Genomic DNA, 13192 nt, shown 5'->3' on the forward strand with positions numbered 1-13192 from the left:
TTAATTCCTTCTCCTTTTTCATCCCAAGCCATCTCCTCGAGCCCTCCTCCAGTACTATCTAGTTAATGAACTTTTCCATTGCACTCGCTTCCATCTCTACTGGGTTTTGAACTAATTAAAGCATATCTTTTGTGGATGATTCCTTTGTCTTCTTAATTGCTGCTCCCTATGTTTTTATTTACATGTCGTATTAGATTTGTTCTAATCAAATTTGATAATTTTTTACCAATAGAAATAAATAATAACATTTGCAGTACCAAATTTGCTTCATTGAATCCACCATGAAGTATATATTGACAGTGCATATGTTGGATAGTATAGCTATATTCTTCTCTAGACTCGGTCAAAGTTAGATAAGTTTGACTTAGAACAAACCTAATACGATATGTAAACTAAAATAGGAGTATTCTCATTCTATATACTCCTAGTACGTGTGGCTCGAACAATATCCTAGGGTGTGTTCAGATCTTTTCAACGCTACAGTACTTGAAATATTTGACCACTAATTAGGAGTATCAAATGTGGATAATTGACAAAAAAAACATTCCATACCCCCCAGTGTGATTGCGAGATGAATCTTCGCGTAATAGGACCATGATTAGACAATGTCGTGCTATAGTAAACAACACCTAATGATAGATTAATTAGGTGTAATAGATTCGTCTCTTGATTTTCCGTCCATCTGAGTAGTTAGTTTATAATTAGATTAATCATTGATTGAAGACTGCTACATAAATTTCGTTCAAATTTTTATAGGATCTAAACACACCCCTAATCAAACTATTACCTGTCACCCATCGTACCTCAATGCTTACCGATACTTGCGGCCCACAATTTTTCTCATAATTCAACTTCAAGTGTTTCATTAAACTCATTCTAGAAGTCCATATTGTTCAAACCATTTTATTTACGCGGAGCCTTTGGCTCAGCTCTCATTGGGCGTGGACAATAACTTTTCCTCAAACTTGCTCAAACGGATAAAATCCCCGTGCACTTCAAAGCTGTAAAAGTGCCATTAAATGCGATCTCAAAAAAAAAAGTGCCATTAAATGAATCGCGCGTGTGCACACTAGGAAATGACACGTCACCACTAATGACGGTGACTTGTTCAACATTTCAGCTGCGCCGACGCAGCTCGCCTAGCAACACCCCCTCCGGCGGTCCGGCCCTCCCTCTCCCCCAGCGGTGCGGACTCTTGCCATTCCCGAATCCCGATCGACGGCGCCTCGACTGGCCCGGCACCCTCCTATTCACCCGCCTTTCTGCACCGACCTCCTCGAACACGGACACGGCCTCCGCCTCCGCCTCCGTGTCCGCCGAACCGTCCAGAGAGGTACAGGTACTGCTCATTTTCTTCGCTGTGCGCATCTTGGCGGTACAGTCTCCGACGACTTCCCGGTGCGTGCCCGGGAGGTGTTCGTCTTTGTGCCTCCAAGACCCAGGAGACGAGGTGGAGTAACCAGAGCCTCGTCCTTGCCTTGGATCGCTTCCTTTGCCCTCCTCGCGCGGCATTCCTTCCTCGCATCCGATTCCATTTCCATCGCCCCCGACACACGCACGCGCGCGCGCGGGCGCGCCGCCGGGCATTCCCCGTGGAAGACGCTTCGGCGTCGCTGCCGCATACGCGGGCGCATCTCTCCGTCTGTGCCGCCCCGAAACATGCTTTACCTGACGGCGGTGCCGCCACCTCGGTAGCTAGTTTGGTTGGTGAGCGGAGGGACGGTAACCACCGCTTCGGTGCTTCGCTTACCAGACACGCCGTTCCTTGCGCCTCCCCTGTTTTGACTTCTTGCCAGCCGCTGGCCAGCCAGCTGCCGCGCGGGAGGAGATTTCCTTGGGTCGGGTGAGATGAGGCGGCGCTGCGGCTGGCTCTCGTCCCTCTTCCGCCCTCGCCGGGGCGGCCGCGCGCTCCCGCAGCCGGATCAACCGCGCCCCGATTCCGAGCCAGAGGTATACTAACGGCCGCTGCATCCCATTTCTTGCTGTGGCTGCTTCAGTAGGTGTTAAACTATCTAGAATGGCTAGTCAATCACCGTTGATTTGATTACCCACTGGGAAAAAAAGATTCAAGGTGCGTGTACGGGGAAGGAAGCTTTGTTTGCTGGTTGATTTTTTTTTTTGGAGTAGATCTTACTCTGGTGATCTTGTTCCATCAATACCAGTGAAATGTCCTATGTTCCACATTCAACCCATGGGATTCGGGGAGATTCTTTGAGACATTTTTTTTGGCGAAGAATTGAGACATATGTTCAACAGTCCAGTAAAGTAGACACAAATGCCATTTGAGAAGATTCAGGAAAGGGAAATGGTTCAGTAATTACTTGGTTGCAAATCTATCCTTGACATATCCACAAATCAGCACCCATGTTCATATGTTTTAACTGAAGCACTTGCTGGCTGCATCAGGCCATCAACTATTGCTTCAAATATCACAAGTGTCCTTCCTGACCAGAAAGGCCTGCTATGAGAAATTGACCCTGTCAAGGGCCTAGACATATCTTCTCATTGAACGATACGAAATTGATTACTTCATTTTGTTGTTCATAAAGTAATCTTTGATCCATGGCTTCCCAGGTTACACCCATTTTCATGACACTAGACGCTGTGCAATGTTGAAACAGGTAGTAGATAAGCGTGGTGCTTCTAACGAAGTTGTCATGGAGAACATTGTGTCAAACAGTGATTTTTCTGAAGGTCTACATCTGTGGCAACCGAATAGTTGCCATGCATTTGTAGCCGTTGAAGGATCAGGTTACCATTATGGTGTAAGGCCGCATTCAGGGTCAAGCTATGCTGTTCTTACTCACCGCACACAGAGTTGGCAGGGGCTTGAGCAGGACATAACGGAAAATGTCACCCTTGGTACTGAGTACTTCATTACTGCATATGTCAGAGTCCATGGGGAAGTTCATGAGCCTGTTGGAGTTAAGGCCACTCTCAAATTTGAGGAAGAGAGCTCTTCTACCAACTATGTTTCTATTGCAAGGTATTTCGACCAGAAGGTACCGCTCATTGTGTTTTATAATATTTATCATCATCATTGTTTTATCATTAAGCCTTTTTACTAGGATTTCGGCCTCACAAGAATGCTGGGAGAAGATGGAAGGTTCATTTAATCTAACAACTATACCAAGACGTTTAGTGTTCTACCTTGAAGGCCCCCCTCCTGGTGTGGACTTGCTCATAGATTCTGTCACCATCTCCTACAAGGTAATGCGGTGGATCTCTTCCTTGCTCACTTATGCTTTGGACTACTAAGAACTCCATTCTCTTTTGATAGTCCTATTTCCAAAATTGAACCATTCTCTTTTGATAGTCTTATTTGAGTTGACATCTTGGAATAGTATGGATGGTCATTCGATTCTCATGCAGAGTAACTTCTCTAGAAAAAAAGGTTGGTGTATGTACAGTATGACATCAAATCCAAGAACTCGTAATTAATGAGATAATAAGCAAGGTTCTTCTTGGTCATTGTACCAAGATGAAATAGGACTATCAAAAGAGAATGGACAGAGTAACTGGACTCATGCTTTGGACTATGATTTGACAACATGCTAGTGTCTATTATTGCTCAATGGCCCTGGGAAAGGAAGAGTCATCCTTATTTTTAAAGCTATACAGCGGGGGAAGAATTCTCCTTTGCTATATCTATTTGCTTGAACTACTGTTAACACTGTTAAGAAGACTGCTTGCATTTCAATTTTTTTGTTAAATGACTTCCTGAACTATTGGCTACTATTTATATGACACCAGTATTTGATCCATTAGGTTCTCTGTCTTTAGTTTTATTAACTACTCTAGATTTTCATCAGAAAACAGAGAGGTCTGTTTCTTCAACGATTGGTGGAACAGAGGGCATCATTTCAAATTATGATTTTTCGAAAGGCCTTCATCCTTGGAATCCCATCTGCTGCCATGCATATGTGGCATCACAATGGTCTGGTTTCCTTGATGGCATTAGAGGGAACTCAGGAGAGAACTATGCTGTTGTTTCGAAGAGAACAGAGCACTGGCAAGGTCTTGAACAAGATATTACAAATAGAGTGTCTACAGGAACTGCTTATGTAGTTTCCGCCTTCGTTAGAGTTGATGGGAATGTCCAAGGCCAAGTTGAAGTCAAAGGAACCCTTCGGTTGCAAAATACAGATGGATCAACACATTATAATCCTGTTGGAAGGTACAGTACTTAATTGTTCAACAGTCATATTCTTTTGACACTACTCTTAATTGATGATAGAACTTGATATAACAGTGTGTTAGCCTCAAAGGAAAAGTGGAACAAATTGGAAGGTTCCTTTTCTTTGACAAACATGCCAAAACATGTCGTATTTTATCTGGAAGGACCTCCTGCTGGTGTGGATCTCATCATTGATTCTGTTAATATTAGTTGCTCTGGACATAAGCAGTCAAAAGTAAGTTTTTATGTGTTTATTGGAACCTCTTCTTGAACAAAATGTTTTACCTTTTGAATTAATGTCTTGTTGTGCACTTGCATATTTCTCAGAAATCTGATAAAAAAATTACAACTTACCACCAACTGTTATGGTTGAGCTATCGTGGAGTAGATTGCAAGCTCTGTTTTCCATTTAGTTCTAATGTAATCGGCAATTAGGAATGTAGTTCCCAAGGCTTTACTGTCAACTTTCCATTCTATTTATCTCTGTATGCATTTATACTTGTGTCTAACATAACCCTTGGTTCTGATGTCTCCATTCATTGTCTTTATGCCATAAAAAATTGTTGCATGAACTGTTGTTTTAGCTTTATTCGCTGATTAATGATTCCTTTTGAAGGAAGTAAAAGTAAAAAGTGGGGTTGAAACTGTCATTAAAAATCCTCACTTCGAAGATGGGTTAAAAAATTGGTCAGGAAGAGGATGCAATATCTGCAGACATGAGTTCACTGCATATGGCAATGTCCGCCCCTTAAATGGCAGTTATTTCACTTCAGCAACTGGACGGGTCCACAATTGGAATGGTATCCAGCAAGAAATCACCGGCAGGGTGCAGCGAAAAGTTCTTTATGAGATTAATTCTTCTGTTCGAATATTTGGGAGTGCCAATGATACTGAAGTCCGTGTCACTTTGTGGGTACAAGAATATGGTCGTGAGCGATATGTAGGCCTTGCCAAGTAAGTTGATTGCATTTCTTGTTCTCTGTTGACAATGTTGTTTTTTAGGAGCCAATGTTACCTTACTTTTTTTTTTGTTAACCAAAGGAACCAGGCTTCTGATAAGCAATGGACACATTTGAAAGGAAGGTTCCTCCTTCATGCTCCCTTTACCAAAGCTGTTATTTTCATAGAAGGGCCTCCTGCAGGAATCGACATTCTTGTAGATGGTCTTGTATTATCACCAGCAAGGAAGCTCCAGGCCACACCATGCCCAAAAATTGAGGTTTGTAGGCTAATTGCTTCTTACAATCCGAGTGCATTTGCTTGTTTGAGTGATCCTGACTTTTGAGATGTGTGAAACCTTTATTTTTCTTGTAACTTTTGTCTATCATGATACTGTTAAAATGTCATATCTAATTCAAGAAGATTTACTTCATATTGCAGAATGTTCTGTATGGAGTTAATCTATTACACAATAGTGCTTTCACTCGCGGGCTTGCTGGCTGGAGTCCCATGGGTTCATGTCGATTGAGTATCCAGACTGAAGCACCCCATATGCTACCTTCTATCTTGAAGGATCGTGCAAGTCAGAAACATATAAGCGGTCGTTATATCCTTGCCACAAACCGTACAGAAGTTTGGATGGGTCCTTCTCAGGTAATAACTGACAAGCTAAGGTTGCATGTCACTTACAGAGTATCTGCTTGGGTACGAGCTGGGTCTGGAGGACATGGACGTCACCATGTAAATGTTTGTCTTGCCGTGGATAACCAATGGGTTAATGGTGGGCAAGTGGAAGCTGATGGGGATCAATGGTATGAAATCAAAGGAGCATTCAAGCTTGAAAAGCAGCCATCAAAGGTTACTGCATATGTTCAGGGCCCTCCTTCAGGTGTTGATCTCAGAGTCATGGACCTTCAAATATATCCGGTTGACAGAAAAGCACGGTTTGAGTATCTGAAGGAGAAAACAGATAGGGTAAGCTTTAATGAATTTCACGTTTTAGATGAGGATTGTGGGAGAAATCAGAATTGAACCTCGACATTCCATCCGCGTTCCACGGTCATGCATGATGATTTTAACAATAATAGTGTAAATTTCACATAGTTGCAGAAAAGGCATTTATTTCTTGGCTAGTTGCAACTAATGACAGTTTCATATTCATAAAGTTTCACAAACCCTATCATAAAAAGATAATCGCTCAGCGGTCCTTAATCTGCTCAAGTTAATCATTGAAGGTGGGGTTTTGTGAGTCCTTTTGAGCATAGGCTAATGTTAATCACCACTAGCTAAGAAAATTGGATTTTTATGAGGGATATATTATGGAACCTAGGATTAAGTACCACTAGCAAACAAACCTGGGGTTTTCTGGAACAGAAACTCCATTTTCGTGAAATTTGCACTAGATGAACTTTCTCCATTTGCTTACAGGTAAGAAAACGCGACGTTGTTCTGAAGTTCCAAGGATCAAATGCCGTGAATCTTTTAGGTTCATCTGTGAGGATACAACAGACCGAGAATAGCTTTCCATTTGGATCATGCATAGCAAGGCACAACATTGAGAACGAGGATTTTGCTGAGTTTTTCGTGAAGAACTTCAATTGGGCTGTATTTGAGAATGAATTGAAATGGTATCATACAGAAGCAGAACAAGGACGGCTTAATTACAAAGATTCTGATGAGTTGCTTGAATTTTGTGAGAAACATAAGATACAGGTTCGTGGTCACTGCTTATTTTGGGAAGTGGAAGACGCTGTCCAACCTTGGGTTCGGTCATTGCAAGGCCACCACTTGATGACTGCTGTCCAAAATCGTTTGCAAAGCCTATTGTCAAGGTACAAAGGTCGCTTTAGACATCATGATGTTAACAATGAGATGCTTCATGGTTCTTTCTATGAAGATAGATTAGGAAGGGACATTAGAGCTTATATGTTCAGAGAAGCACATAAGCTCGATCCTTCTGCTGTCTTGTTTGTCAATGATTATAACGTTGAAGATGGATGTGACACCAAATCTACCCCCGAGAAATTCGTTGAACAAGTCGTTGATCTCCAAGAACGGGGTGCCCCAGTTGGTGGGATCGGCGTGCAAGGCCATATCAGCCATCCAGTGGGAGAGATCATATGTGATTCCCTGGACAAGCTGGCTGTACTGGGTCTCCCTATCTGGATTACTGAGTTGGATGTGACAGCAGAGAACGAACACCTACGAGCTGATGATCTTGAAGTGTTCCTCCGCGAAGCATTTGCGCATCATGCTGTGGGGGGAATCATCCTCTGGGGATTCTGGGAGATGTTTATGTTCCGGGAGCACGCGCACCTGGTCGATGCCGACGGGACAATCAATGAGGCTGGCAGAAGGTACCTTGCCCTGAAACAAGAGTGGCTGACCAGTGTGAACGGCAATGTCAATCACCAGGGAGAGTTTAACTTCAGAGGATACCATGGTTCCTACACAATGGAAGTGGACACGCTTTCAGGAAAGGTAGTTAGATCATTTGTTGTCGACGAGCATAGCCCGATTCAAGTGATCACTCTGAACATTTAGACGTCAGAAGTGAAGTTTGTGCTGTATTTTAGCTAAGGCAGTGAGAAGCACCCTTTGGATAGAGTTTCCTATCTGATGCCACCTTCAGAGTCTATAGAACGTGGTTTAAAATATCTCTACTTTTGTTATATATTTTTGATGTGATTATGTATGGGTTACGAGCACTGTATATTGGACAGGATTTGTACGAAAACCTTGTAACGTACTGTATGACACTGGATATTTGAACATCCGCTCGTCCAGCTTGTTTTAAATGGTTCATGATGCATTGGAAAAAAAGTTCAATGCTGTTTCATGGATAACTGGAAGAGCGCAAATGCAAGAAAAACGCCGCCTCATTTTGATGTCTCGTTTTTATTGTCATTTTCTCTCCCAAACCGCAGGATTTCTTGTTGGGACATGCTTTCTCCATGCCCATACTTTCTTATAGGGGTACTTTCTGTTAGGGGTCGGAAGGTAACAGCTTCACTAGTGAAGCTAAAGACTGGTTTCATCCAGTTTCTAGTTCATTTTAGCCTGGGCTTACATAATGATTTTACGCTATGCCTCGTTTTGTGCAAAAAGTTTTGAAGAGTTTACCGTCAGAAACACAATCGAAAATTGATTTTCATAAGCACTTTATGGATTACGGGATTTTTTTCAATTGCAAATCAACATGCACGAAATTCATACGATGTCACGAGTTCTTTTTTTTTGAGAAAATGTCGTGCATTTTCTACAGGACGATTCGGTCAACGAGAAAGAAGAAAGAAAGAAATGGATCGCGTCTTATATCTGTCGGCCGCCCGCACGCAACGCAAGAGTAGGCCTGCATCTGCTTTTGTGCGACAGCTCGTATTCTGGTAACGTGCGCGACAAATAGAATTAGGTAATGCACCACCCTTATTTCACTCTGTTCTGCTGGCTGCTTCTCCAGCCAATTAACAATATTTTTCTCTCACACCAAATCAGCACCAGTCACTAGCCAGTCAACAGTAATTTTCTCTCACAACAAACCAGTACCAGCCACCAGCCGCAGCCAGCAGAACAGAAAATTAATTTATCGCTCGTTTGCAGCTTTTGCGGTTGTGGAATCTTGCAAGCAGCACACATACATTCACCCAGTATCCCGATCAACTACCAGTCCTAGTTGGCCGTTGCTCAACAGAGGTCAGAATGGTGAGAGCCATCTGCCCGTCCTAGTTCGCCTTGCAGCCGTAGCCGTGAGCATCAACGGCCATTTGGATGGCTGGCTCAAGCGAAGCGAACGCAACTGTGGAGCCTGAATGATATAGGTGTCACGAGCTAACATTTTAAATATGATTAAAACTTAAACAATGTCATCATGATCATTAAAGCATAATGAGCCATCTTTGCATGAATTTGTTTATTTATTTTGCCTTGTGTAAATGAGTGCTTGTGAAGGAAGTTCACATTTTTCTATAGAAATGTGCCCTCAAAATTTTTATTCAGATACTAGACTTCGAATGATGATTTTACAACATTTTCAGTCAATTTTGTGAGTATCAAATCAAAGCCTAAAATTCTTGGAAGTTTTAAAACTGTTGTTTTGTTTGTTTTCTTGGAATCAATCTAGGACAAATTTTTGAGTGTTTGGTGTTGCACTGTGTTCTTGATGAATTTATCTTGCTTCTGTAAAATTATGGTGCTTTTCGGAGTCCAAGAAGACTTACAGTGCGATTTGTAGTAATTGAGTACAGATTGGATATAGTTTTGGGGGTAATTTGAGGAGAATCAGAGGTATAGGTTGGGTAGCAGCAAGAACGGAAACCGGGTTTAGAAAGAAGCTAGAGGAAGAAGGCCAATGTCCTTTCCGGTTTCTTGTTCGATGCCCGTTCCAGCTCTTCGCACCTGCCTTTATCTTCTCTAGTTGTCCCAGCTAAGCCCCCCTGAAGATAGCTCATCTATCCAGATGGGAACGTGGTCCAATCTTCCAATAGGTAGGGGTAAATTCGATTGGTGGAGACTCGACGTTGGCGATACGAGCTTCTAATCAGACACGATTCGAAGTTCTGCAACTGTTATACCGCTGCTCTGTTGGTTATCAACTAAGCACAACTTGATTGACCTCGCCAAGAAGATTTTTCCTGTAAGGTATCATGTTCTCATCATCCTCCCCTTTTTGATGAAAAGCTGTTCTCGGCGTCAATTGTTCTTTAAGCCGATCCTTCACATCATGAAGACAAACAATTTTGCTTAAACAATGGGAATAGACAATGTTGTGAGAAAGAATATGACCACGTGTCCAAATTGGCAGCATGTCTTTGTCTAGAAATATAGAATCTCCTCGATTGAGACACACACGATCATTACCAATACTATCCTATAAAAGATTAGTACTAACAAAACATATATTGTAACACCCATAAACAAGCCTTAACCAGCATGCCACCAAAACAACATATATCAAGCCAAGAAGAATTTTTGGCAGCATCTCCCTTGTTTTGAGTTAAGCGGAAGCAACACCATAACATGATATATGATCAAATAAGCACACTAGCGGGATAAAACATCCTAGAGAGTAGATAACACCACCAGGGTTTAGGAACAACTAACATGATCCACAAGTCTAGAGTTTAGTCTAATCAAATTCTAGCACTTCTTGTATTACAACACAAGTTAAACTCGACAATGGTGTGAAAGAGTGACGTGAGTTGCTATTCTCCACCCCCTTCACGCAAAAGCCACTCGAGTATCTGGAAAGATAAAAGAGGGTGTGAGATGCGAGATCTCAGCAAGTAAACTGCTTTAACAAGCTATTTAATCTACAAGTTCATTATGATTTAAATTTCCAATACAAGTGAACCAAAGAGGAGCAATAAGATATGACGAATCCAATGATACAACCACGTAAAGGATGAGATTAACCGTCACCGATCCTTAGTTAAGGACCACTTCTTACCAATATCTCCCATAGCCATACTCCATGACATACACCTCACATCCCAAATTCACAATGCAAATGCAATGCAATGCAATGCCATGTCTCCTGCCTTCATACCCAACAAGGTATGAAGCTGCATCGTTATGCCCAATAAACGATGTTGTACCGGTACGGTCGGAACCATAAGTTCGTGACATAACTCCATATGCCAATGTAATGAATGAGATGCAATGCAAATGTCATATAAAGAAAAAGGTAAGCCATATATATTTCCTTAAGCAACCCCCTTGGCAAAGAGTAAACATCATTCCATTCCACCACCCAAAGCATCATCAAGCCATAGATAAAGAATCATAGATTTTTCCATCGAATCCATAGAGATGATATAACATACTAATCAAATAAGGTCAAATAGATGGTATTGTATAAATTGTGGTTCTGAATTTTAAATGTGGAGGTAGAATAAATAACAAGTTAAAGCGTGTGGTCACCACCGCAACATTTACTTGCCTCAAATGATCGAAGGGATGACCGCTTTAGGCGCGATCCGAGGCACTACCACCTGTTTTAGACAATTCAAGATTAGATAACAACACATGCCAAAGAGCCTTTCGGTAAGTAAAGAGCTCCTACGCCCCCTCCCAAACCATCATCCAACCCAAACATCAAAAAGTCCACAAGGCAATTGCAGCAGTGCTACTTCATTTTTTTTTATCTTTTAATCTACACATGGTATTACTGAAAACGAGCACACTGTTGGCGCCTACCAACGTCACCAGCGATGACGCCCGTAGATGCCAATTTGGGGTGGCAGTATTTTATGAACCACGAATAAATCCGCAAGCGCACGGAATACCGCTGTAGCATTTTACCCGGGAGTATACCGAGGTGTCATTTATATTTTCGTAGGGAAGGCGGTGAGTGAGAGAATATATAGATTAGTGGGTGAACTCTATCTAGATTGGATATTCTCATGCATAAATAGGGGTAAGATAATAACATGGTAGGAGGTAGTGTGACACACACAAACTACCCTCTCGGATAAATAAATAAATAAAAGAAAGATAAAATAAAGATAAAAGATGCTTTAGGCCGGGAGCAAGGTAAAAGTCAGAGCTCGAGTCAGCTGTGCTAGGCTAGCTATATTTACACTTTCTCATTGGTTAGCTCGTCAGAGATTAAACTACACAACAGGGAGATCGCTATCGAAGCGACGGGAGGAGCCCGTACACCCCGGCGACTTTATGTACCTCCTACCCCCATACCGAACGTGGAGGATTACTAAAAGGCTCGGACATGGCTGTCACCACCTGCCGGCTACCTCTACAAACAATGGGTATAGTTGGCATCCAGCAACACTTAGCTAATCTAGACACCATGTCTACACTAGTAAGGGATATTCTAGTGTCCCGCGCGGAGCCCCCACCCTCCGGATGGACAGACATCACACTAGAGCAATCATATGAATACTGGAGCAGTTGATAGAGTTCTAAGAACAAAATACTAACCATCTCCAGCACAGGGCGATCATACAATGCAAGCATAGAATAATAACGCAACCATGACAAGAAGCATATACTCGATAACTCAGAATATACTCCAAGCAGATATCTGTAACCATAGTCTAATTATATTACAAACAACCGAATATTACAAGAGAGAGCTAGAGATGAACCCATACCAGACTCTCGAGCAACACCGGCGACTCGATGACTCCTAGACTTCTCCCAAACTCCACTAAGCCTAAAGACTATGCAAGGAATGCAAGAAAGGAGAGGTGAGTGGTGTGTGGTGTGTGTCCTATTCTCCACCCCTCTTGTATTTATAGCAGGGAGCCACGGGGTGAAGCCAGCACAACCGACGTAGGGGACCAATGGGGAAGCGTCACGTGCCCTGGTTGAGGCGGTGGGGCCCACGGGCCAGGTCGGTCGACCAGGTAGGTCGGTCGGCCTGCCCGGGCCACCAACCGCCCCCAACTTCTTCTGGTGGGCTGTCTTGGGCCTCTTTGTCTGATCCACACTGGGATTGGCCTGTCTTGACTTATTTGAATTGGGTTCTTGCATCACTTTTAGTCCATCTGAGCCTGAATCGGTGCTCTGATAATTTCTGTGATTTTATGTCGGGTCAAAGTGTGCTTGTAACCTGCATATTAGCTTGAAAACACAACTTACATATTCTAAAAGGTAAAGTGTGGTTTAGGGACTTTATTGGATAATGATGCGTGTAAGAAATGCAAACTCTCATGATTTTCTGATCAAGTTGACGCCTGGAAATGATCGTTAGTGAGCGTCAACACACACTTTAGAAAGCCTAAGGAAAGATATACAATCCTGCAAAGGTCCTTTATTCTTAACATGACACCAAGATGGGTAAAATAGCATTTGAATGTGAAGTAGAGAATCTGTCTGAAATTCTAGGCAGCAGCATACAAAAATCCATATCTCCCAAACCTATTGTCCAAAAATTCTCAAATTTTTACAGCATGTACATCTTTGGAAGTACTACAACTTTGTTATTATTGGTTTCCTCTAATTCCATGGTTAAGGTCGGCTAACACACCTCTGAACATCTACTGTCCATGATACCGCCTCGCCTTGGACGATGGGGAGTGCGAAGGGGAGAAACTAGTACTAGCTGATCAGGAGGCA

The 13192-nt window shown here is 42.5% G+C and overlaps 1 protein-coding gene across 4 annotated transcripts; it reads left to right on the top strand.

Moving 5' to 3' along the window:
* The first annotated feature begins 1078 nt into the window (after positions 1-1078).
* LOC120670535 (endo-1,4-beta-xylanase 1-like) lies at positions 1079-7962 on the top strand. Of its 4 annotated transcripts, none has more exons than XM_039950657.1 (9): positions 1079-1450; positions 2622-2986; positions 3069-3210; positions 3813-4177; positions 4253-4412; positions 4794-5131; positions 5219-5396; positions 5558-6091; positions 6545-7962. In XM_039950657.1, the coding sequence occupies exons 1-9, from the start codon at positions 1094-1096 to the stop codon at positions 7658-7660; spliced, it is 3555 nt and encodes a 1184-aa protein (XP_039806591.1). In that variant the 5' UTR covers positions 1079-1093; the 3' UTR covers positions 7661-7962. The 4 variants fall into 4 exon arrangements, with proteins under 4 accessions (XP_039806591.1, XP_039806599.1, XP_039806609.1 ...); XM_039950665.1 differs by having other exon boundaries at positions 1079-1339; XM_039950675.1 differs by having other exon boundaries at positions 1079-1333.
* The last annotated feature ends 5230 nt before the right edge of the window (positions 7963-13192 follow it).

This window comes from Panicum virgatum, chromosome 2K (assembly GCF_016808335.1).
Source record: "Panicum virgatum strain AP13 chromosome 2K, P.virgatum_v5, whole genome shotgun sequence".
Lineage (NCBI taxonomy): Eukaryota > Viridiplantae > Streptophyta > Magnoliopsida > Poales > Poaceae > Panicum > Panicum virgatum.

What these genes read in the sequence shown, in the direction of transcription:
- LOC120670535 (XM_039950657.1), top strand. Translation starts at nt 1,094, where the DNA reads ATGACGGTGACTTGTTCAACATTTCAGCTGCGCCGACGCAGCTCGCCT. An exon ending in TCCAAGACCCAGGAGACGAG is followed by an intron (nt 1,451 to 2,621) that starts GTGGAGTAACCA and finishes ATGTTGAAACAG; the next exon opens with GTAGTAGATAAGCGTGGTGC. An exon ending in AACTATGTTTCTATTGCAAG is followed by an intron (nt 2,987 to 3,068) that starts GTATTTCGACCA and finishes CCTTTTTACTAG; the next exon opens with GATTTCGGCCTCACAAGAAT.